This window comes from Chinchilla lanigera, unplaced genomic scaffold (assembly GCF_000276665.1).
Source record: "Chinchilla lanigera isolate Chin_1 unplaced genomic scaffold, ChiLan1.0 scaffold00141, whole genome shotgun sequence".
Lineage (NCBI taxonomy): Eukaryota > Metazoa > Chordata > Mammalia > Rodentia > Chinchillidae > Chinchilla > Chinchilla lanigera.
Window position 1 is genome coordinate 665,163 of NW_004955542.1, and position 24,269 is coordinate 689,431.

Below are 24,269 nucleotides of genomic sequence, written 5' to 3' on the forward strand. Positions count from 1 at the left end.
AGGGTTGTGCGAGTGAACTTCACACAGGGACATGACCCCACCCTACTTCCTCCTCATCTGGCCCTGCTGCTTCTCCAGCACCCTCTTCTCAGCACCCTGGCCCCGACCTACCTCTCTCCGTAGGTCACTCCGCTGTGCCTCCATCTCCCGGAGGCCCTCTCTCAGAGCTGCGGCCTCTCGCTGATGGGTGGAGATGGCGCCCTCAAACTGGGCCTGCAGGGTCCTCAGTTCCTCGGTCAGGGTGCTGATGGTGGCCTAGGGTGGCGGCAACCCCTCAGGCCATGGCCACAGGGCAGAGGCAGGTGGAGGCTCCCTGAGAAGGGGTTGGGGCTCCTGTCCCTTAGGCTCCCACTCAGGGCTTCTCCTGTGGGTCCCCAAGCTGTGGTGGTGGGGGTGTGGGATCAAGCGCCAACCCTTTTCCTGTCTGAACCCCCTAGCCAGCTGCTCAGCTGAGTGGGGAAGGGACAGGGACGGCCCTTTGGCACATGAATGGCCCTGCCCTTGATGACCCTGAAACTTTGATGGGTACATGGTACATCGAGGAGCCCCTAGGTCCTGTAGCATCCCTGTGGTCAGTGTGGGAGTGGGGTGCACCCCTCCTAGACAGGGTACCTCTGTTCCTCGGCTAGGGGCCTGGCCTACCAGTGTGGGGTGAGGTAAGCCAGGGCCCCCAGGTAGATGTCGCCACTGGGCCCCCCGTGTCCTGAGCTGTCATATAGGCAGGTAAGGTCAGAGGACATCTGGGCCCCTCCAGCTGTGACTGCTCCAGTATCCTGGTTGTGCTCTTCCCAGCACTAGGTGTGGCCTGTGGGGACTCAGTGGGGCCCACATCTGCTCCTGTTGCCTCCCACGCCCCACTCTCCTTGCTAGGAGCCGCCGGCCTTGGGCCCCTGGAGGGTTGGGCTTCTCTACCTGACAGGCCCCACTCAGCCCCTGGAAGGGCTGTCAGTGGACACTGCTGAGCTGGGGCCTGGCCTCCTGTGGGGACCCCACACCTGGCCCCCAGTCTGGACCTGGTTCTTGCCCCAGAGGGCCACGGTGCCTGTGGGTCTGGGTGGAGCACTGTGGGTCTGGTGGGGCACAGATCTCCTCTAGAGCTGCACGGTGCTGCTGGGGGCGTGGGGGACCCCGCACTGCCCCCTCTGCACCACAGCCACCAGCAGGGACTCTGCAGGGGCTCCCTGGTCCCTCCCCCCGGTGACTCACAAGTGTCACTGTGGACGGCAGGTCCTGCCTCTGTCCACACCACCAGCAGAGAACCGCCCACGGCACTGATGCAGGCCAGGAGGCCCCCGAGCTGCTGGTGGCCAGCTTCCTCATCACCCCTGGTGTTCCCTGGCCCGTTTCCCACCTTCTCCTCTCAGCGGGTTCTAATTTCCACTTTTTGAGCTGAGGTGGCAAAAGAACCCTAACGAGCTCTCCGGGGAGCCTGTGGGCGGGCAGCCCAGCCCCAGTCCAGGGGGCCCGGGAAGCCATGCTGGCTCCAAGGAGGCGTCCCTCCCAGGGCCCTGGGAGGCCTTCCTGGTTCCCTGCCTGCGTAGGATGGGGACAGAGCCCAGCCCCGGCCAGGGCCAGTGTCCCCAGGGAGAGGCTGTCCAGGCGCCAGGCAGGGCCATGTGGGGCTGAGGCTGGGAGCCAGCGCGACCTGGGGGCAGGCGGGGGGCCTGGCTCTTGCCTGGCAAGTCACTGGGAGGGGCTGGATACCCCCAACCCCTGTGCCCTGTGCCTTTCTCATTGTGCAGCACCCTGGGCACCCACAAGGGGCTCTTCTCCATGCTGGGGTGACTGAGTGGCTTTCCCTACAGACAGAAGAGCTACCTCCCAGCGGGCCAAGGGTTTCTCTTGGGGTCAGTGTTACCTCCTTGGATTGTGAGTCCCAGGGCCCCGGGCCCTGGCTGTGCTCTGCTACAAGTGTAGAGGCAACAGGCTGGGGCCCGTGGCTGGGTGAGCAGGCCTGCGGGTCTGGTCCCAGCAGCTCCCAGGGCAGGGACTCAGCCTGCTCTGGACTCTCCTGCCCTTGAGACAGAGCCTCCTCCCAGGGGACCTGGAGGCCTGGGGGGAAATTGAGGCTCGGGAAGGCACAGGGCTGGGAGCATGCACCTGGCAGGGCAGGGCTCACCTCGGCATGGGCCTGCTGGCCCTGGGCCCCCTGCTGTGCCCGCCGCAGCTCCTGCATGGCCCTGGAGAGCTCCTCCAGCAGCTGGCTCTTCTCTGTGTCCTTCACACACAGGGCCTGGACAACACAGGGCTTATGAAGGCACTGGGGAGCTGGAACCCCAGTGCTCGCCCCTGTCCCACGTCCTACATCCTGGACGCTGCTTGGCAGTCCCTTCACAGCTGCCCTGGGCCACGTTGCCCAGAGTCCTGCCCTTTCTCTGCCAGGCCCAGGTTCATGACCCCAGTTCCTCCAGGCGCACCCTCCACAGTGACCAGGAAGGAAACACCAGAGGCCTTAGGCCCTCAAAACACCCATCTCCCTGGGAGAGAAGAAGGGGAAACCAGTGCGCCAGAGGGGGGTGTCACCCCCGGCTCCCAGGCACAGCGCTTCCCTTGCAAGGGCACCGTAGGTGGACGGATTTGGCAGTGCCCATCCCAGGCACCTCTGCAGGCCTAGCCGGGCTCCAACGCATCCTCGCTGTTTTCGACACCGCTTGTAACAGTCATGCGTTACAAGCGTGCATCAACAGGCGGCCCACAAATGCAGATTTGTGCAGCCATCTTGGTGGGAGTAGGTGGGGAAGCATCTCAAAGCTTGACACAGTGGCGAGGCCCTCTGGGATGCAGTGATCACGAGTGCTGTGTGAGTGAAACCGCACTTCCAGTTCAGCCTTTGATTGTTTCCCAGGCTGAGGGGCCCAGTCCTCTCATGTTGCTGGGCTCTGGCCGCACCATCTCCAGGGAACGGCAGGCACGACAGTGTGCCATGCTACACGGGGGTGGGGGATCCCCGAGTCAGGTGTGCGTCTTCCACCTGTAATGGATGTATCAGGCCGCAACCCCTCCCTAAGGTGAGATGGGCAGTGTATTTCTACTGCAAGCAGTTTTCCCAGGGCACTGAGAAAGACTTGTCTGGTCTCTGTGCTGGCAGGGGTTCTCACCTCTGGAGCTTCCCAAGTGAGGAGAGCCTGTTACTGGTGGTGGCCCGGAAGCACATTGGGCTCGGGTCAGTAGGGTGACTTAGGGTGGAGCCTGTGCTGGAGAGACCAGCTGCATGATCAGAGACAACAGCCCCGCGCGGCCAGTCAGTGTGCTGACCATGCTGTCGAGTGGCTGCCAGTCAAGACCCTGGGCCCCAGAGCTCAGCAGCTGCCTAGCTGTGGACACAGTGATGTCCTGGGAAGGCACCATGCTGATTCCAGAGAGCTCATCTCCCCTGTCTCTCCTTCGGCCCGGTCCTGATGGGTTGCCTGTGTGGATTCGGGAGCTGAGGGGTCACAGGAAGCCTCACCCTTGTCACTGGTGGCCTAGAGACCCATGGACTTTTGGCGGGCACCTTAGTAGGGCGGTCGTGTAGGGGGCTCTGCCCTGCATGTCTGTACGAACTCTGGGGGGCATCACAGCACCCAGTAGCAATGGCGGTTCCTGGGAAGAGGGGACTGTGGGGCTCTGCACGTTAGGAAGGGAGGTTTGAATGCCACTGTGCCTGTCTGTGCCTCACTCGAGCTCACCCTTGCTCTGTTTTCTGGCCCCCTGAGCTCTGCACGAATCTGTTCATTGGCCTGTGAGGTTTTCAGACCAGCGTTATGCCTCTCCCTCTGGGGCCGTCACTGGTGGGCACGGCAGCAAATACTGGTTAACATTCTTGGCAAAGCTCCATTGAGTACAGAAGTATGGGTTCACCAGCCTCGGGCGTCACTCAGTCACACTGGGGCCCGCAGCCTGAGAGTCCAGGTGACAGTCTCTGCAGCCGTGGCTCTGACCCTGGCACCACAGAGCTTGCTGTCCTTGCTGTGCCTCTGAGGATGATTTGAGACTGAAGCACGGCTTCCCTGGGGAAGCTGTGGGCTCCGCCTGCTGGCCCTTTCCCACCTCCGCTGCTTTTCACACTGCTGCCTGACATGGGAGAGCAGGAAGAGCAGCAAGGCCCTGGGAATGTCCACTTGCTGCCCTGTGACAGCTGCCCCAAGGCCTGGCCTTCTGTGTCACCAGGCTGTGATGCACTGATGCTACACTGCAGCCCCAGCGAGGCCACCGGAGTACAGCTTCTGCCTGCCCTGCAGCCTGCTCTCTTCTCCGGCCCTTCTCGCTGTGTGGCCCTGGGAGCTGTGAGTGTGGACACGACATGGCTCATGTGGTCTCGGACAGGTGTGACAGGTGCAGGGCCAGAGCAGTGCCCACTTCTCCAGATGTGCTGTGCCCCAGGGGTCTCCAGGTCAGATGTCTCCAGCTTGGTGGGTGCTGGTTCAGACCTTGGCCTTTTTTTGACCTCCAGGCCCAGCTTTTATCATTCTTGCTGCAGAAGCCATGGCTGCATCACCTGGGCCAGATGAGTGAGTGGCTTCGGAAATATCCTGCTATCCCCAGATGTTCCTCAAAGGCCCTAACCTCCTTCCTCCACCTCAAGTCTAGAGCACTGGCAGGTACAAACTTGAACCTCAGTGCCCGGCAAGTGCCCGGTGCAGCCCATGCAAAGGTGGCATATGTGGACCTTAGTTTTCTGACCAGTGAAATGGGGCTCCTACACGCATGTGCCTCTGAGTGTCAGGAGGGCCAGAGTAGAAACAGTCAGACAGTACCCTCTGCTACTGCAGTTCCTGCACCTTCTTCCCACAGTGTTATAGTTTGTGCTGGTGCATTACAGCCTGTGTCACACTGTGTAAGGACACACATGACCGTGGTTAGTTGTCTGCTTCATTCACTCAATATGAGCTCTTTAGGGTGATGTGGCATGCTGAAGAGACCTGGACTGAAGGTGGCCTTCCAGGCTGTGTATGAGTCTCAGCCTGTGGGATGGAAGGATGGCCAAGAAGGGGGCTTACAGTGTGCCTAAATTGGAGATCAGGGTAGATGCTCTGATGAATAGCTGTATAACTGGTCAATCAGGTGGATGGGGAGAGGGTCAGATAGATGCACAGATGGATGGTCAGACACATGGATGGATGGATGAGTAAGTATGTGCAGGGGTAGGGGTGTGTGTGTGTGTGTGTACGGATGGGTGAGTGGATCGATGTGAGGATGGGTAGGTGGCTAGACGGGTGAATAGGTGGGTGGACCTGTGGATAAATGGACGCATGGATGGTAGGCAGGTGGATGTGTAGATGGATAGGTGGGTGGGTGTAGATGGATGGATGGATAGTTAGATGTATACATGGTTGGATTTGGATAGCTAGATAGCTGTAGATGGTTGGATGTATGTGTGCCTGGATAGGTGGGTGGATGGGTGGATGGATGGTTTGTTGGATGAATAGGTAGTGGCTGGATGTGTAGGTGTATATATATATATATATGCACGTGTGCATGGATGGATGGGTGGATGGTTGGATGGATGGATGGGTAGAGGGTGGATGTATAGATGTATGTATGTATGTATATATGCATGGATGGGTGGATGGATGGATGGTTGGTTGGATGGACGGATGGGTAGTGGGTGTATGTATGTATGCATGGAGGGGTGGATGGATGGATGGTTGGTTGGATGGATGGATAGGTAGTGGGTGGATGTGTAGATGTACGTATGTATGCATGTATGCATGGATGGATAGGTGGGTAGGTGGGTAGGTGCGTGGATATGTAGATGGATGGAAGTATGGATGAGTACGTGGATGGACCCCTAACTGCCAGAACTGCCATGAAAGACTAAAGCTGCATCAGTAGTAATCTGGAAAGGGTGCATCTGCCTGGGAAGAGGGTGTATGGCCCCATGCAGCCCTTGTGCAGGGTCTTAGTGGACAGTGAGGTAGGAGTGAGGGTCCTTTCCCTCCCACGGCACCATCACCTGCTGCATCCTGTGCTCTAGCTGGAGGAAGCTCTCATCCCGCTCCTGCTTCATGCTCTCCATTTCCTCCACCAGAGCCTCCCTCTCAGCTGTGCATTTTGCCACCAGCTCCTTCTCCTGCTCCCGCTGGTGTGCAGCTGCCTCCTTCTCCTCTGCCAGGCTCAGACTGAGGGTCTCCTGAACAAGACAAAGGACAGGCTGTGAGGCCAGCAGGCACCTGTGGTCCCAAGTGAAAAGGAGGCCCATGGGACACCAGGGCTGGATGGCCAAGGCCAGCTGCCTCCCCTGTCTTCTCCACAAGGGCCTCTCAGCGTCTTGGCGTTTGCCTTCCTACATTTATCTCCCAGGTCTTCAACCGCTCCTAACCCTCTACCCCATGCCAGTGACAGGATGGGACGTAAACACAGTCACACAGGGCTTCCTGGGTCCTGGGGCCAGCGGGGCAGCACAGATATGTGACAGACCCTCACCCAAGCCCCTGCCCACATCCTGTCACCTGGGCGGTGACTCCAGGCCCAACCCCAGGACGGACAGCCCACCCCTCCCCCACCTGCTCAAACCTGCAAGGGCTCCAGGGAGGCCCCATGCCAAGGTGTGAGGCCCCCCTGGCTCCACCCCCAGTCTCCAGGGTCCTCCCCTCAGGGAAAACATCCCCCCCAAGCAGCTAGGTGGGCTGGGGCAGGCGACCTTCTCCCTCTGGAGCCGAGCTAGGTCCTCCTGGTGGGTCATTGCCTGGCTCTGCAGGGCCAGCTGCGCTTCCTGCTCCTGCTGAGCCATCTGCCGCTGCAGCCTCCCCATGTCCCACCGCAGCCTCGTCTCCTGTGCCTCCCAGTCGCTTTTCAGCCGCTCCATCTCCACTGGGAAAAGATGGGCAAGCCAGGGCTGGCCACAGGGCCACCTGCCGAGGCTCTCTGCAGCCACTCCCTCTGCTTGTGGCCGCACATGGCAGGGGCAGAGCGAGCCGGGGCAGCACCCCCAGGCAGCCAGGTGGGGTGCAAAACACTATGGCACTGGCTCCATGGCCACAGCCCAGTTCTGAGGCTGGGCTAGTATGGTGCAGATCAGGGTACACAAGCCCCAGGCCCACATCTGTACCTGCTGGGGCCCAGGAGAGAGCAGCACCTCTGGGGGCCAAGCCCAGGTTAGACTCAGTGGGGGGCACGGGGGCAGGCAGCTGTCAGAGGAGCACCTTGCAGGGCCTGCCGGGCCAGGCGGGCACTGTGAGCCTCCTCCTCCAGCTGCTTCTGCTCTGCCTGCATCTGTGCCACCAGTTGTTGGGCCTCAAAGAGGCCACTCTCCAGAGAGTCCCTCTGGGCCCTGCAGAGAGCAGCAGATGGGTATGTCACCCACATGTCCCCACAACACAGGGCAGCGTGAGCCCAGGCCAGGCCTGGGAATCACAACCACAGAACACCTCATTCATGCAGGCACTCTAAGAATGAATTGAACCCTGTGCAAAAAATAAAATTTGGGGAATAAGAAACCAAGTTCAGAAATAAAACAAAACCAACAAGTGTCAGCTACACAGAACTGTAAACATGGTAGCGAAAACAGAAAGGGTGTTTTGTGATCTTCTTGAGCAAGACACAAAGCCATGAGACAAAAATGAAGAGGCCGACAGATCTGGACACATGTAGAGAGGGAGGGAGAGTGTTCTTCCTGCAGAAAAGATTCCATACACCAACTTCAAAGGCCAGGAATAGATGTGGAAGCACAAACACACACACAGAGGGCTAACATCAATCACACACAGAGAGCCCCTACCAATCAATGACAGAAAGTCAGCCGACCCTAAAGGAAGGGCGAAAAAGACTGTTATTTACAAAGATAACACAGCCGGCTGAAAAGGCAAAGTTTGCCTGTCCTCACGGGTGCCCAGGGAGAGTCAAGCCACAGCTGTTGCTAGTCACGCATCCCATCAGCAAACAGCGAGCGCAGGGGCCACCTCCATGTCGGCTGGGGGGCCTGGGGTGCTCCAGGTGCCGGTGCCCTGGAAGCACACGTGTGCTGACGCTGACACCCAGCTGCTCACAGGGGCTGAGCAGGGCGTGAGTTTTGTCTCAGTCAGGAGCACTGTGCAGTTCCTCTGTTCTCTTGCCCCAGAAGCAGTCCCCAAAACACCTTGCCAGGTCAGAACCCCACGTGGGTCCGTTGGGGTGCAGGACACCTGCTCACACAGTGCCCACTTCTGAGAGGGGATGAAAGGGCCTGAGTTCGTGAGCCCGGACTCGGCAGCGACTGCCTGCCCGTCACCCACAGTGCGCAGTCAAGGTTGCTTGTGCTCTGTTGGGCATTTGCCGTCAAATACACCTAAGCTACATGTGAACACACAGGCTCTCAATCGCAGGTACTGCACCCAGAGCCAACGGACAACCCCAGCTGCTGGGGGTAGGTTCCGGGGCCCAGAGTTAGCTCAAGCAGCTCTGTGTACTCAGGAAGGTGACCTCAGGGGTCTCCCTGGACGCACCTCCTTGAGGTGCTCTGCCACCCCAAAGGCACCGTTTCCCTTCATTCATACCTCACCCCTCACACACACGTGCCCCGCCCTACATCACAGTGCCTGTCCCAACGGTCCACCACACTGTGGGCTTTCTGTGATGGATGTGCCCTGGTTGGCAGGCCCATGGCACCTGAGGTCAGCTGTCTCCTCTGCTGCAAGCAGGCCCTGCCTCTCCAGGGCCTCCTGCTTGGTCAGCAGCTGGCCCCGCTCCTCAGACAAGGCATCCTTCTCCTGCAGGGCTTGTTGCAGAGTGTTCATCTGGGCCTCCTGGTCCTGCAGGCTCTGTGCCAGCTGCTCTTCCAAGGCCTGTTTCTTGCATGTGACCTAGGGGTGGAAGAAAGGGGACAGTGGCAGAAGAGAGAGTGAGTGGAGGAGGGAGGGGGCTCCTGAGGGAAGGGGGGCACGTGCAGAGTGGCATGTAGCAAAGGGAGAAGGTGGGCTACAGGTGGAGTTGTAGAGTGCTTTACAGTAGAGGGGTTATCTTCTCCTCACACTGTGGAGAGATGCTATTGAGCTGGGCATTTCCATTGCCAATCTCAGTGGCAACCTGTGTTGGACCATCCAGAGGGCAGGACACACGGCGTGGAGGTGGCAGCGGCAGGTAGCAGAGGACTAGTTTTGCAGACCATTCCTTCCACCGAGGACATTACAAAGATCTAGACAGAATGTACCCTAGGAATACACAGGAGGCCTTAGGAGTTGCAGAGGCAGCTGGGGCTGAGGATGCCAAGGTCTTGGAGAGGAGAGTAACAGAAGAAAGAGGCGACTGCTTGGCATCCTCTCTCCTCAAACATCTGCTGATGTAGAGCTCAGGATGAGACTGAGATGCCAAGGGACTCACAGTCATCAGGCACACCCAAAGTTCCAGGGTTTATTCACAGAAGAGCTTATTGTCATGGTAGTCCAAGGAGAGTCTCTCATCAAAAATGGTGGTGGATAATAGTGTGAAAACAACGGACTCCATTCCCACCTCACCTCACACTCTGTGGTCTCAGATTTCAGTGTGTGTTGGGACGGCCTGGCAGTCTCATTGGAATCCAGGTTTCTGGTCTTCCCCATAGAGTCTCTGACTTGGTAGGTCGTGTGTGAGGTAGTTAGTTACTGGGTCCCAAGTGGCACTCATGCAACTGGTCTGGAGAACAGACTTGGAGAACCGCAGATACAACTTGGAATGGATCAAAGACCTCAATTGAAAGCCAGGTGAGAACACAGGAAGCAACGATTTCTCAGACAGGACTTAAAAATGCTAACCGTGAAAATAGAGATCTGCTGATATTTTATGCCCATCAAAAATATTATGAAAAGGACTGGGGATATGGCTCTGCAGCACAGCATCTGTCTGGCAAGTGCAAGGTTCCCTGAGTTTGCTTCCCAGTTTAAAAAAATTATGAAGAAAGGCCAAGTGTGGTGGCACATGCTTCTCATCTCAGCCCTTGGGAAGCTGAGGTAGGAAGACTGCCATGAGTTTGAGGCCAACCTGGGCTACATAGTGAGACCTTGTTTCCAAAAACTAACAGAAAATATTATGAAGAAAATGAAGGGCTTGGGATATAGCTCAGTGATAGAGTATTTGCTTGTCTAGCACAAGAGAGGCCCTGAGTTCAACTCCCAGGATCACAAAACAAAATAATAGAAAAGAGAAAATGCAAAGGCAAGACACAGACTTGAAAGTACTGGCAGTACATCTAATTGGCATCTAAGTGTGTTCGTGATACATGAAGAATTCTTATCTATCCACAGCCTAAACACAAAAGCCCAGTTTAAAAAATGGGCAAAAGACTTGAACAGACATGAGTACTCAGTAAGCACAGGAAAATGTGCTCAACAGTTTTAGTTACCAGGGAAATGCAAATCAGAACCATGGTGACATATATATAACTTCGTACACAAAGATCAGCTAAAACTAAAAACAGACAATATCAAATGCTGTCAGTGAGCCACTGGAATACTCCTGTACAAGAGAAAACACCTCCACCCTGGGAAACTGCCTCAGCTTCTTGTAGAGCTTAGCACACTCCTACACACCAACTTCACTCCTGCGTTTTCAGGGAGAGTGAAAATCCATGCACACCTGCTGTATACAAAGTTCTCAGCAGCCTTACAGCCTGAATGCCCAGTAGCAGCTGGAAGGAGTGGCTGTGGCTTCTTCCAGCATGGTGCATCACTGCCTCTGGGTACTGATGAGTACACACTGCTGTTTAGGCTGCTACACATCAGCACAAAGCCTGCCAGCCCGCTGGGTGTGGAGTATCTGGGTGAGATATCCCACTTGGGGCACAAGGGAACCCCTGGGCTGGAGAAATGTCATCCACTTTGATCATGGCAGTGGCTCCACAAGCGCACACAGCTGTCAAAATTCACTTATTGCACGGCAGTTACACAACAGAAAAAGAGAGAGGGCGGGTATTGTGGTACGTGCCTGGAATCTCAGCACACTGGGAGGCTGAGGCCAGAGGGCAAAGTCAAGGCCAGCCTGAGCAACTTACCCAGACTCTGTTTCAAAATAAAAAATGAAAAGGATTGAGGATGTAACGCAGCACTCCCTGGATTCAGTCCTCAGTAAATCCTTGTAAACAAACAAATAAAAGATGAAACAGATGACCAGAGAAAGGACACGGTCTGAAAATTGAGAGACCGTGTCGTTCCTCATGTGATGAGGCAGTGGCATCAAATGCCACCGGGGGCCCAAGTCCAGCAGGGACAGGTTTTCCACACAGACAAGCAGGCAGGATCAGAAAAGACCACGCTGTCAGACACCCTCTGTGCTGAGCGGCTCCTTCTCTACAGAAGATGGGGACATGGCTAGGGACACACACGAGCAGTGCCGGGAGGTCAGATGTGGACTAGGATGAAACAAGATGGGGAGGGTGGAGCAGAGCCGCCGGGCTCTCCTCAGAGTGTGCCGACCCTGTCCTCACAGAGGACAGAGGCGGGCAGGTCTCTAGCACTGTAGTGAGCAGGGGCAGAACCAGGACCTGTGACCTGCCCACAGTGACCTCACCTGGCCCACCTGCTCCTGGAGCTGGACCCTCTCACGCCTGAGCTGGGCCACCTGCCCCTCCAGCTGCTCTTGCTGCTTCTCCAGGTGTCCGCAGGCCTCCTGCAGGCCTCTCCGCTCAGCCCACACGCGCTCCAGCTGCTGCTTGACCTGTGCCAGCTCCTGCCCAGCACCTGCCTTCTCCTGCTCCAGCGCTGTCCTCTGCTCCTGCAGCTGGTCCCGCTCCTGCTCTAGCTGCTGGTGGCAAGGGTCTTTGTCCAGCCCACATGCCATATCCCCAGCCCTATGGGCTGCCTGCCACGTGCCTTAGGCACTACCCCTTTCCGCTACCCACACCCATTTCTCAGGGTGCGTGGCCACCAGGCTGGGAAGAGGTCCAGGGACTGGTGAAAGGCGGGGCCTGAGAAGGAGGCACCCAGCCACCCTGGGGAAACTGAGGCACAGGGCAAGCTGCCCCTGTCCCGGCTCACCTGGAGCACCAGGTGGTTCAGGGAGCCCTTGTCCTGGGCCAGCCCTTCCATCAGGGCGGCCATTGTGGCCAGTGAGTCCCGCTGCTCCACGCCCTCCGACTTCAGCCGCGTCACCAGCAGCTCCAGTTCAGCGTTGCTAGACTCAGCCTGAGGAGGGGGCAGGGGTCACCTGGAGGGGACTCCAGGGAGGGACTTTGAGATCCTGTGGCAAGACTGAGGTGCTAGAAGAGTGAGGCTCTGTCACGGACACAAGCTGGAAGCGGGGACGTGGTGGGAGGACCCCCGCTGGGCTCTGGCAGACAGTTGCCCCTGGGCACCAAAGGCCCTGCGGGAGAAGGGGCTGTAGCCTGGGACACCCTGGAAGCAGCATGGCCAGCAGGGCCCAGAGCTGTGCCCTGATGGGGGCGCTGTGCCTGTAGGAGCTGGGGGGCTGAGGTTCCAGGCAAGCAAGGAGGTAAGGGCAGCAAAGCCTGGGCACAGAGGGGCACAGGGATGAGGGATACAGAGGGGGGCAGGGGGCAGAGGGGGCAGAGGGCACAGGGCAGCACAGCATACCCGGGCCAGGGTGCCACGCAGGCCCTCCCGCTCCCTCTCTGCCAAGTCCCTCTGCAGCTGTGCTGTGCTCAGTGCCTCCCGGGCTGATGCTAGCTCCCTCCTGAGCCGGGAGACTTTCTCCTCCAGCTGCTGCAGGCGTCCCTGGCTGCGACCAAGACAGAGGTCAGAAGGCGGAGATCATCTCAACGTGAACGAGGGTCACTCAAAGGACCCAAAGGCAGGGCAGCCATCGGCGGCATGTCCAAGCCCAGGGAAACTAAGAGGAGCCCGGAGCACCCTGGGGGAGCCTCTGGCCACACAGATGAGACAGGGGAAGAGGCCCTATTCCGCGGGACTTGGAGGCCCAGAGAGGGGATGCACAGCCCCTGGCATGGGTGGCAGAGCCCGGAGCCCGCTGCCCTGCAGGAGCAACTGCAGCCCACCTCTGCTCTGCTCGAAGCCTCAGGCTCTTGTGCAGCGCAGCGTTGGCTGCCTCCAGCTTCTGCCTCTCTGCGTCTCGGACCTCTGCCGCCCCTCTCAGCTCCTCCACCTTCCTCTCCAGGGCCACCTTCTCCCTGGGGAAGGGGTGGAAGGCCCAGGCCGAGAGACAGGGAGGAGAGGGAGAAGATGCGCTGGTCAGGGTCTGGACCATGTGCCGGAAGCCCTCAGTCGGTACAGGGTGGGCGTGAGGCCAGATCTGGAAAGGCTGACCCTGCCCAGCCTCTGCCCGGTGTGTCGCCCTCCCCACTCCCTGCCCAGGCCCTGCCACCCTGGCACCTTCCCAAGAGTTCGACGGATGTCCGGCAGTGCCGTGCCTCATGCCTCTGCACCTCCAGCTGGCCCAGGAGGTCCTCGTGCTCTTGCACCCCATCCCGTAGGAGCCTCTGTGAGGCCCGCAGCTCCTGCTCACATGTGGACAGCTGCTCACGGAGCCCGGCAGCCACCGCCCGTGAGGACTCTAGCTGCAGGCGCAGCTCCTGTGGGTGGGCTGCTGTGAGGGGCCCCTCCAGGCTGTGCACTTGGCCTTGATCACACCCACGCCCACGGCCCCACCTGCTCTTTCTGCTGCACCCTCCCCATGGCTGCCTGCACGGCCAGCAGTGTGGGGTCCAGGCTGGCTTGGGTGCAGGCCTGCGGCGGGGACAGGCTGTGGCGGGGGCTCCTCCACTGGCCCCGCACCTCCTCGCCTTCTGTGCTGCTCCTCAGTCGCTCCGGGCTCCTGGTGTCTGCCTGGGCCACCTCCAGGGTGCAAAGCAGGGACAGAGGAGACAGAGTGCAGGGCCGCAGTTAGACTGGGCCCCTGGGTCGCCTGGCCGGCCCTCCAGGACCAGGTGGGCCGAACCTCCTTGATGCTGGCCAGGACGCTCCGCAGGGACTTGAGCTCAGCCCGCAGGGACTCGGCCTCGGCCCGCAGGGCGTCCTCCTCCAGGCGGCCCCCACTGCGCTGCCCAGATTCCTGTGGGCAGAGACCCCTCAGCCAGGCAGACAGACATCAGCATGGGCCCCCCGTCCCCGCAGCCCCACATGCCAGTCTCTGGATGTCCAGCTTGAAGGACGCAATCGTCCTCTCCTTCTGCTCGCTCTGCACCGTGAGCTCCTCCACCAGTAGCATCTGCTCAGACAGCCTAAGGGAGGGAGAGCCGCGAGGATGCCCAGCCGTGTCCAGGATCCTCCCGGAGTGACCCCCGTCCCCAGGGTGCTCCCCTTGCCAAGGTGGATCACACAGCTCTTGCTATTACCCCTCAGTGGCTCCCAGGTTGAGGGTAAAGTGCCCGTCCTGACCTCGGCGTTCAAGGCCCACACCCTGACCCAGCTCAGCTCGGCAGCCCCGTGTCCAGTGCTGGGCCCTGCCCTGTTCTCCCAGCACAGCTGGTGGGCTCGGTCTCTGCCCTGGCCAAGCAGACCCTCTGCTCAGAGCTCGCTCCCTGCGGCATCAGCCTGACTACCTTCCTCCTCCCTGGGGCCCTTCTTTGGCCCTGCTGCCCAGACGGCTGCGGCTGGCTGCACGGCTCCCCTCAGCCCACACTTACTCCTCTGGAGCCCTGGAAGGTAGGAGGGCTGGCACCAGCCAGCCTGTAGGGTGTCTGGCCAAGCTCCTGGTCCATGGTGTTGAGCCTGTGGCCCAGGGCTGTCTCCTATTTTCTTTTCTTTTTTGGATATAGGGTTTAATGATGTGGTTCAGGCTGGTTTTGAACTCATGGCAATCCTCCTGCCTCAGCCTCCCAAGTGCTGGATTACAGATGTGTGCCACTCTACCCAGTTTGTGTATTTTTTCCGCTGCTCAAGAGACTTCTGAGCCTCAAATGTGGGTTGTGGGTCCAGAACCTTCCACGTTTCCCATGAGGCTCACAGACCTCCAGAAGGATGTTGGTCTTGTTCCCCTGGGACAGAAGGGAACCAGCCCCTTGGCCTCAGTTCCTGCCCAGGAAGACATTTCTGCTTTGAACCTGATGCACCCACCCTTGGATTCCAGCCTCAAGGGAACAGTGCAGGTACTCCCTGCAGCGCCCACTGTGACCCCTGGCATCAGGGAGACTTTAACCTTTGCCTCCAGAAGACTGGCTCAGACCTGGCCATGGGGACAGAGACTGAGGTCAGCATGTGGATGAGTAATGTGCCCTGGTGTCAGCACATGGGGGCATCCGGACCCCAGGGCAGGACGAGGCGACAGCCCCGGGAGCCACACGCCTATGCATGGCTGTGCGCTGGCCCTCCCTGCAGGCTGGTGCCCACCTGGCCTGCAGTGCTGCCTTCTCTGCGTCCCAGCGGCCCTGCAGCTGCAGCACCTCTCGGATCTGCTCCCCCAGCTGCTGCTCCAGGGCGCTGGCTGTGCAGTCAGCTGCCAGCCGCAGGTTGGAGTCGAGGTTCAGGCAGGCCACATGCAGGCGCCGTGCTGTCCTGGCTGCATCTGCTCGCATGTCTGCAAGACCCCTGGGAACGGGGTACACCCCCACTGAACCCTGGGACCTGGCTGCAGCCTGGTGGCTGACCAAACTGTGTCAGGCCTGGCCGTCCTCAGGAGAGGCTTCCTGTGCCATAGAGCGCAGGGGCACAGCTGGAGGAGGGGAGCAGGGGCTGGGGCCTGGCCAGACAGGACGGCTTCAGACAGGACGCTGCCCTCTGAGCTGTATCACCCTTGTATGCAAGAGGGGTGGTGCCGGGGGCCCCAGGATAGACCCACATGAGGTGCCTGCCATGACGGGGTGTGTCCCCAAAGCTGCAGGCAGGCAGGTGCCACTCTGCCCTCCTCCCTTCCATCTCCCCCTGCCCTCTGTTCTCCCTACTGGGCTTCCCGCCAGCCAGCTCGAGGGTGGGCAGAGCCAGAGCCAGCTTGTGTGTGTGCATGTGTGTGTGTGGTGCTCACCTCTCTGTGGCCGCTCGAAGCTCTGCCAGCTGTGCCCGCAGCGCCACAGCCTGTCTCCATAGGAGGAGCAAGTCCCGGGGCTCCCTGGGTCCTGGTGGCCAGGCCTGGAAGGAGAGGTTCATGTCCACTGCAGGCTGGACTGGTGCCACAGGGGTGGAGCTTTGCTGTCCACCAGATCCTGGAGGTCTGAGGTCCCAGATGCATGAACCCTGGCCCTGGAACCTCTCTGTGTCCCCAGGGGAGAGCTCTCCGCACTTGCCAGGGCAGTGCAGGGGGTTGGGGTGGGAGCCCCCCACTGGCCCCATAAGGCAGGGCTGTGACCAGGAATGGGGCTGCTCAGGGTGAGGCCTCCCCAGACCCAGGGCCCTACGCATGCTGGATGCTTCCTTGGCTCAGCCTGGCACCCTACCCAGCGTCCCCTCGGGCCCAGGACAGCCTCCTTACACCAGGGGGCGCTAGAAGCCGTCCAGGCACAGGCCTGTTCAGGGACAGCTCTGCCGCCTGGAAAGAAAGGACCTATGATCAGGTGGGTGGATTAGGGTCACCGTAGGGAACAAGGCTGTGGCTCCACCCTGCACCCTCCTCTGGGGCCTGCTGGAGTCACCTGGCCTTGCCAGCCGGGTGCTCCACCCACACTGTGCTGTGTGGCTCAGGACCTCACAGTCTTATCCTCCGTGAGCTACTCAGAGCCCTGCTGGCCCCCTGCACGTGGACAGCGAGAGATGCCAGGCCCAAGCTTATTCTGAGCAGCGCTGGGCAGCTGCAGCCAAGGATCCAGGGCTTGGATAGGCAAGCAGGCAGCTTCCTGCCAGAAAAAGCAACTCGCACACCTCGTCCCTGGCCCAAGGTATGCTGGGAACAGAGTCCAGGTGTGGGGTCTCCTCACATGCGGCTGACGTCCCTGAGCTGCGGTAGAGAAGGGGGTGCAGCACAGGCCGGACGACTAGAAGAAGGGCCAGAACACCTCTGACACACCCATGCCACCATCACATTCACATACACACCACATGCTCACACGCAAGCACACACACCACACACACAGACCACACATGCACACACCACACACTCCAGGTTTACCTACATGTTCACACACATACCATACATGCATGCATATGTACAATGCCACATGTACATGTTCACATACATACCACACTCAGAGCCACACACAAATACACCCTCCACATACATGCTCATACCAGTCTTGGAGACTCATATGTGCATACTCGCACACCACACTGCTATCTTCCAACACAGGCACTCACACACCCTCACACACCACACCCATACATTCTGACACACACATGCACACACCACTCTTCCTTCTGACATACATGCATGGCACACACACCACATGTACATAAACACACTCACACATGTGCATTCACACTCACACATGCTCGCACACCCACATCATACACATGTGAGCTAAAGCAGGAGAACGCTGCCTTTCTAGAATGCTGGAAGTGAGCAGGGGAAGAAAACCTGCCCCATGGATCTGGGCCCACAGGCAAGACATCACACAGCTGCAGCCCGCATGCACACAACCGTGGAGTTCTCAGACACACTTGCGCATGCACACAGCCTTGGAGTTCTCAGACACACTCAGGCTGAAAATCTACAGGCACCCTTCAGAAGCCAATATCCTTTCTGGAAATACTACATTCACTCCGGATTTCCAAGAATTTTCACAAAGTTCCAAGGAAAATAAGCAGTTCTTGGTTAAAAAACAAAAATCACCAAAGATACAAGGAGAAAAGCACCAGGCGAGTAGCCAGCAGGACGGCAAAGTCCAGTCCTTAAACTGCATCGCGACATCGGCACACACAGCAACTGCTCTAAACAGCCAACCAGCTAGGCTGGGAGATAGCAGGTGCGGGTGAGGTCTCTGGGGAGACTCTGAACTTCCAGAGGCGAGAAAGATGACATTCAGAGCCTACGCCAAGCAGCGACAGGACATCTGACCTCAGAAGAGGACTCTGGAGAACAGGAGGGTGGGTGTGAGGACATCGCCCCGTGCAACCCAGTACGGCACCAGGCGCCAACTCAGAGCAGGAGGGGGTCGCACCTCGCTGGGTGCAGGGGGAGAGGTGGGGAGCAGGGCAGCAGCTAAAGGAGTGATGGCTTTTCCAAAAGTGACAAAAGGTGAAGCCTTGATGAACCATACACAGCATAGGGAACAAATGCACACAGAGACGCAGGGCTGTGAGGCTGCTGAATACCAGTCCAAAGCTGAGACCTGGGCCTCTGCGTGGGCTCACGAGGCGGTGGCACCAGCCTCCTGCACAGCACAGGATGGGAAGCCCCAGCCCCAGAAGGCCCTGCACAGCCCCGGACCAGCACAGCCAGCCAGGAGTGCGTTCACCTCGGACAGTGAACATGAGACCTTCGAGGAGGAGTGAATGCTGACCGGAACCTGTGACACAGTGAAACTGCTCCTGCAGTTGCCAAAAGCAGGAGACAAGGCCACAGCGGGTGCCATCTCCACCCCATGTGAAAGCCCTTCGTTAGAAGTTTCAAGCTCCCTTGGTGACGCACTGTGAGGCCGGGTCACACCTCAGCGGGCTCGTCTGATGCTCTGTCCCCTCTGCTCTGGGTGGCAGTGTGCAGCCGCTGGCTGACCTTTGCCGTGGGGAGCCCCGTGGCGCTCCTCCTGCCTGACGAGCTGTGGGAGGCAGGGACAGCCTCCTGGGGAGGACATACTGAAGGGGACAGTGTGGGGAGGCTTCAAGGGAGAGAAGTCCCACCACAGAAGCATGCTGTGGACACTGGCTGTGTGTCCAGGCTCCTTTGATGGGCCAGCTGGGGACACGTCAGTCCTGCTGGGACTCTTCCTCACACACAGAGAGCCACTCAGCTATGGCTACACTCTGCTCAGAGGGTCCTGTGTCAGGGACAGGCGGAATGTCACACCTGGATGTCTCCCTCCCGAAGAGCTGTAGCCTGGGCTCAGGGTCTTGAACTCTCGGCTGTGGCCCAGGCAGAAGCGAGCAGCACTAGCCTGAGGCTCTGCCGGTGTCCACCCTGCAGCAACAGGGCCGTCCCTACCTGAGCCAGGACCAGGCCTGACTCATGCCCAGGGGCCTGTCCTTCTCCCCCAGGAAAAGGGGGCCAGAGTGTCCTTAGCACTACAGACCGCTATCACAGAGCCAGATGGAGGGTGCGGCCAGCTTCTGCTCTCACGCACTGCCCACCCTCCACAGCAGGTAGGCCCTGAGGAAGGTGAAGGGGGAGGGGACACCTGTGTCTTGGCCCAGCGCCACGTCCCCCTCAGCTCCAGCTGCTGCTGCAGGTGGACCACGCTGCCCGTCGCCCTGGCCAGCTCCTGAGCCAGCCTGTCGTTGGCCTTCTGCATGTGTTCCAGCTGTCCTCGCAGGAGGGCGTTCACCTGGGCAAGGCTGGAGCTCCTGGGTGGACAGATCCACAAGGGTGCATGATGAGTGCTGGCTGCTGAGTCCCAGCCCCAAATCAAGAGCTCCAAGGAGCCTGAGCCCCAGCTCTACCTGAGCAGCATCGGCTTCCTGCACTGGGCCCCTCAGATTGCAGGATGGGGAGAACAGTGAGCACCAGTCCCGTGCCCTCCCTCCGGCCTCCTCCCAATCCCTCGCAGCTCTGCATCCACCCTCGGGTGCCCCTCAGTCCCAGAGGAGCATGAGCCCACAGGGCCCCAGAGGAGGGTCCCTGGCAGGGAGAGGCCCCTCCAGCCATCAGGTCTGCACCGTGGCTGGGCTGACCATGCGACACACTGGACTGCACGGCCACATGCAGTCCACGGTCACACTCTTCAGGCATCGGCCTCCATTGGGCTACTTCCCCTATCAAAACTGGTTTTCAAAATGCTTCTCAGCACTTCGTGTCCTTTCCCAGATTCCCAGAGGATGCACCAGCTGTGGGACATGTTCCACAGATGCTTAGACCCCAGGTCTGGGGACCTGGGGCCTAGAGATAAGGGCTCGTGGCCTCAATGCAGAGCCCTCCCTGTGGCCCATTGAGGGACAGGTGGGGCTGCAAATGTGAGAGCTGAGGGTGGGGTGGGGTGCTGGGCCAGTGCTGCGGCGCTGGGCTGGTGTTAAGGTGCTGATTTTGTGGTGGGGTGCTGGGCCAGTGGTGGAGTCTGGGGTCAGGACTGAGTTCCTGGGCTCAAGTTGGACCTCGAGTTTGTCACTGGGTGCTGGGTGGGACCAATGCTTGCAAAGGTCAGCAGAAGAGCATTGATCGTGAAATCAGAGACGTTTGGAGCCCAGAGGGCAGGGAGTCGGGTCAGCAGGGAGAGAGCCAGCATGGGCAGTGATGGCCCTGGCTCCAGCCTCAGCAGGCATCAGGGGCCAGCTGGCACCTGGTGCACAGGGCCAGGGAACGCCACAGCAGGGCTTGAGCTGCAGAGGCTGCCCTAGGTGGAGGAGGCCCAGGCATGGCACTGTCGCCACACTTCCAGTGTGAGGCTGCACGATGAAGGGGTGTGCTGAGGAGCCCAGTGTGACTGGAGGGAGCACCCAGCATCCTCCCCTGGGCGGCCCCAGAGGGGCACTGCCATGAGGCCAACTTTTCCCTCACCCACCTTCCCTCTCAGCACTGTCCCCCACGGACAAGACTCAAGCAGGTGGGACTGCAGCTTGGGATGGTGAGGCCTCCATCCTGACCCTGCTGCCCTACCGCCCGGCCTCACCTCTGCTCTGAGGCCTCCAGGCAGCCCAGGGCCTCCTCCAAGTCCACGCTGTGCTCCAGCTCCGACCTCCGCAGCTGTGCTTCAGTGGTCTCCAGCCGGGCCTGCAGCTGGGGGCCAGCAGCCCATCAGGGGACCATGGCTGTGCAATCACCCCACCCAGCCCTGGGAGCAGACCTGGGAGGCAGGGCTCTGGAGGCCCTAGAGATTCCCACATCTGCATTTCACGGATAGATGGGTAGACTGAGGCTCTGATGTCCCTGTGGCGCGGGATCCCCAGCTGACAGGGCAGGAGGATGGCCTCAGGGCCCAGCTCAGCCACATGGGTCAGCTATAGAAGGCACCGGGGGAGCTATCCAGCCTGGACCACCTCTCAGCCCTGGTCCAGAGGGGACCGGGAAGCGTTCTGCCGTGGATTGCAGAACCCCAGGCTGCTGACCCACAGGAGTGCTCTGGGTGATCCACAGTGGAGTTAGAAAGACACACCAGGACCCAGGGCCCAGGGCCATGGGGTTGTTACAGGACAGAGCTGGCCTCGAGGCCCAGGAAGTGACAGAGAGGAGGGGCCTGATTGAGGGTTAGGGGAGGACAGGGCCCTGTGGCTGGCCTAGTGTCCCCTCAGCCCTCAGTAAGGTGGGAAAGGCTTTGGACCTGATGGCATGCCATCCTGTCACACTGGACACCAAGACCTCATCTGCCTTCCTGCCTGGAGGGACCTGGAGGAGGCCAGACTGGCGCCCCCACCCTGCAATCTTAGGCTCAGGTCTGACTCACAGGCTTATTAACCGCAGGGCTTCTGCGGGCCTCTGTCCCCTCGGGCTGTTCCCAACAGCTCCACCCTGTGCTAGGAAGATCCCACCCCTGCCTGACAGGCCAGTGTGAGCAGGGGACCACAGGCTGCCGCCAGAGCTCCTGGGTCAGGGCGGCCCGAGCAGTCCTGCCCTAGAACTGGGGCAGGCGTTTCCCACTCAGGGTGGGGCGCGGAGGAAAGGGGGCTGCAGGGCCAGGCTCACAGGAGGGCGGGCCCTCGGGACCCTGGGGACCTCCAGGGAGCCCAGAGCGTGGGGCCCACGGCCTGAGGGTGTTCGGTACCAGTGCTGTTCACACACCAGGAAGGACAGGTGCTCAGGCCTGGGTCCCACCCTGCGGTGGCCCTGGCGAGCACTGCGCTCTGAGCCTCAGTTTCCCCGTTATCCCTGCGGTGTAGAGCTCAAGGGGGCCCGAGCACGGTATGAGTGGTGGCCAGGGGCGGGGCTCTGTCCCTGCAGCGCGGCCTCCACCTGTATTTGCCACAATCCTCTGCTCAGAAGCCACCACGCCTGGGAGTGGCCCAGCAGGGGTCTCCATCGCGGCCTCAGTTTACCCATTTGTGGCCCAGTGTCTGGATGTGTCACACTGCCCTCTCTGGTCTCCAATAGGTGACCCTTCATCGAGGGCCAGGCTGAGCCCACACACTCACCCGCTCACTGACCACGTGGCACCTGCTCGCCAGCTCATCCCGCTCGGCGCCCGCCTGGGCCAGCAGACCCTCCAGACGGGCCAGCTCCTCCTGCAGCAGGTCGCTCTCCTCCTGCACACGGGCCACAGCGGCAGGCAGCTCCTGCACCCCTGTGAGTGCGGGCTGTCAGCAGCCCCTGCCAGGAAGCCCCGTACCCCAGTCCTCGTGTTCCCAGGCCTCAGCATGCTTGATCGTCCAGGCTGAGGCCCCACCAATGAAGCAATGCTCAGAGGCTTGGGTGCTGGGTACCAGGACAGGTGCCTCATCCCCAAGGGAGGGGCCGCCCTCCCAAATACACTATTGGGGCCTCTCTCCTCACCGCCGTGCAGGGGCTCCCCACTCCTTTAGAACGCAGGACAGACTTCTCAGTGTGGGTGAGAGGGCACAGGCCACACTGGGCAGACAGCCTGACTGCTGCAAGGCCTGGCCCAAGGACCACACCTCAGGCTCGCTCGCCCTCAGCACGACAATGAGGGTGCTGCTGCCGGGCACTGGCTGAGGGACATGGGCAAGGCCCAGGGCATGGGGTGGGGGTTATGTGCTCCCAGATCAATATGATCCCTTAGAGTTCTCATGCCAGGAAGAGATCAGGAGGAAACAATTGGGGTGCTGCTGCTACAGCGTCAGTCCCTGTATGCTAGAGATAAGTGCCCCAAGGATACCCTGGGGACAGAGGGCCAGCAGGCCGGTGGGGCATGGGGCCACAGGGCAGTCCAGGGTTGGCACCCTGATGCAGCTTCTAGGGTGCCGCTCTGTTTCTCACCTCGGGGTGGCTCCCCGGCCAGGCTGCCAGCCACGATCTCACGGATTCGGGCAGGCACAGGGGTGGGTGAGGCCTGCTGCCCTTCCCCACGCATGGTTAGCGCCCGGTCTTCCCTGTTGGCTCTGGGGCTCAGGATGGTGTCCTCCAACCTCTGAAAAATACCCCAGAGACACCTGGCATCAGGCAGGCCTTGGACAGTGCCAGGCAACCACATGAGCCCACTGGATTAGTGGGGGTCACTGCCAGGTCACCCCAACACAGCAAAGGCCCTGAAGAGGTCAGGGCAAGGCAGGTACCTTGGTTTTCCCACCTGTAAAGTGGGTGTCCAGAAGGAGGAGAGAAGGCCTGGCTGGGGTCAGCCCCAGCCCCAGTGGCTTTGAGCCAGGAAGGGACAGAGCAGGGCCTGAGTGCCATGGGCCAAGACCCCATCTGCCCTCCATTCCCAAAGGAGGCTGGCACGGCTATCACATGGGCTCCCCTCAGGCCTGGGGGTGGACAGCCCGGGGTACCCTCCTTCCTGGAGGGGCCTGAGCAGCTGAGCTGCCAGGGAAGAGGCCCACACGGCCTGAACTAGGCACAAAGTTCCAGGTCCAGTCGCAGAGGTGACCCATGGGGGGTCCTGCGTTCTGGCCAGCTGGGGCCTGAACAGGGCTCTCTCGCCAGGTGCTGGGGCTGCCCCCTCCTCGGCAGCAGGGAAGTGCTGCACATGGGAGGCAGCCCGGCAGGCACAGGGTAGCCTGCCTCCTCAAGAGCGGCTTGCGGGCTTGAGAGGGGACGCTGGGATGATTCTACTTCCCAGGCTCCTGAGGAGGCAGCCAGTCTCCCAGCCCCGCTCCCTGGCTCCCAGGCCATGAAGGGAGAACCCTTGTCCCCGAGGTCCCCCCAGACCCCCCTACGCAGGAGGACCCCTCCCCACCCGCAGCTTCCTGCTTGCCTTCTCCCGCTCCGTCCCCACTGCCCTGGCTCTGACCTGCAGCCTGAGCTGGGGGCCCCCTGGGTTACCCTGCCCCATCCCTCTTGCCCTTTCCCTGCTCCAGCCCTGGCCGGGCCTCTCCGTGTCCTGTGGTCACTGGGCACCCTGCCTCCCTGCTTCCCGACATCTGGGTCTGTCTGCTGGGGGTTACTTCCAGTCACCAAGACCCAGGCTGTGCACGGCACCTGGAGGCCCAGAGACACTGTGGGGCCTGGTGCACAGCTTCTGAGCTAGCACGCGTGTGCATGGGCATGGGTGTGCACACGGCGGAGTGCACGTGTGTGCCTGTGTGCATATGCACGTGTGAGGTGGGCCCCCACTGCCTCCCAGGGCTTGGAGAGGCCCCACCCTCACCCATCCCCAGAAGACCCAGGTGCGTCGGGAAAGCGGCCTCCCCTGCAGCAGCAGCAGGACAGCTGACAGCCTGCGGCAGCCCCTCTGCACAGGCGGGGCGTGGGCAGACCCGGCCCGCCCCCCAGGCGAGGGCGGGAAGAGGTCCAGCCTGCGCCTGTTCTGGCCCCTTCCTTCCCACAGGGGGGAAGGCCCCACGGCGGCACACAGCTCCCCAGGACAC

At 60.4% G+C, this 24,269-nt stretch overlaps 1 protein-coding gene across 16 annotated transcripts in view; it reads right to left on the reverse strand.

Moving 5' to 3' along the window:
- The window catches only part of Crocc2 (ciliary rootlet coiled-coil, rootletin family member 2), a 47,379-nt gene that overhangs the window by 18,018 nt on the left and 5,092 nt on the right, over positions 1–24,269 (reverse strand). For 11 of the 16 annotated variants that reach the window (XR_001232162.1, XM_013508070.1, XM_013508079.1 and 8 more), the window contains 21 exons: positions 22,723–22,873; positions 21,921–22,069; positions 20,465–20,571; positions 19,040–19,205; positions 16,246–16,302; positions 15,802–15,905; positions 15,171–15,368; positions 13,966–14,062; positions 13,780–13,893; positions 13,491–13,676; positions 13,215–13,414; positions 12,881–13,012; positions 12,459–12,603; positions 11,904–12,050; positions 11,437–11,670; positions 8,566–8,759; positions 7,125–7,252; positions 6,623–6,792; positions 5,936–6,112; positions 2,120–2,233; positions 112–255 (listed from right to left, as the gene is read on the reverse strand). Coding sequence is in view for 15 of the 16 variants with exons in the window: in XM_013508070.1 (XP_013363524.1) it covers positions 112–255; positions 2,120–2,233; positions 5,936–6,112; positions 6,623–6,792; positions 7,125–7,252; positions 8,566–8,759; positions 11,437–11,670; positions 11,904–12,050; positions 12,459–12,603; positions 12,881–13,012; positions 13,215–13,414; positions 13,491–13,676; positions 13,780–13,893; positions 13,966–14,062; positions 15,171–15,368; positions 15,802–15,905; positions 16,246–16,302; positions 19,040–19,205; positions 20,465–20,571; positions 21,921–22,069; positions 22,723–22,873 (3,114 nt within the window). In the remaining variant the exon portion in view is untranslated. The remainder of the gene's footprint in view (positions 1–111; positions 256–2,119; positions 2,234–5,935; positions 6,113–6,622; positions 6,793–7,124; positions 7,253–8,565; positions 8,760–11,436; positions 11,671–11,903; positions 12,051–12,458; positions 12,604–12,880; positions 13,013–13,214; positions 13,415–13,490; positions 13,677–13,779; positions 13,894–13,965; positions 14,063–15,170; positions 15,369–15,801; positions 15,906–16,245; positions 16,303–19,039; positions 19,206–20,464; positions 20,572–21,920; positions 22,070–22,722; positions 22,874–24,269) is intronic. The other 5 variants (XM_013508078.1, XM_013508075.1, XM_013508067.1 and 2 more) reach the window with 5 other exon arrangements.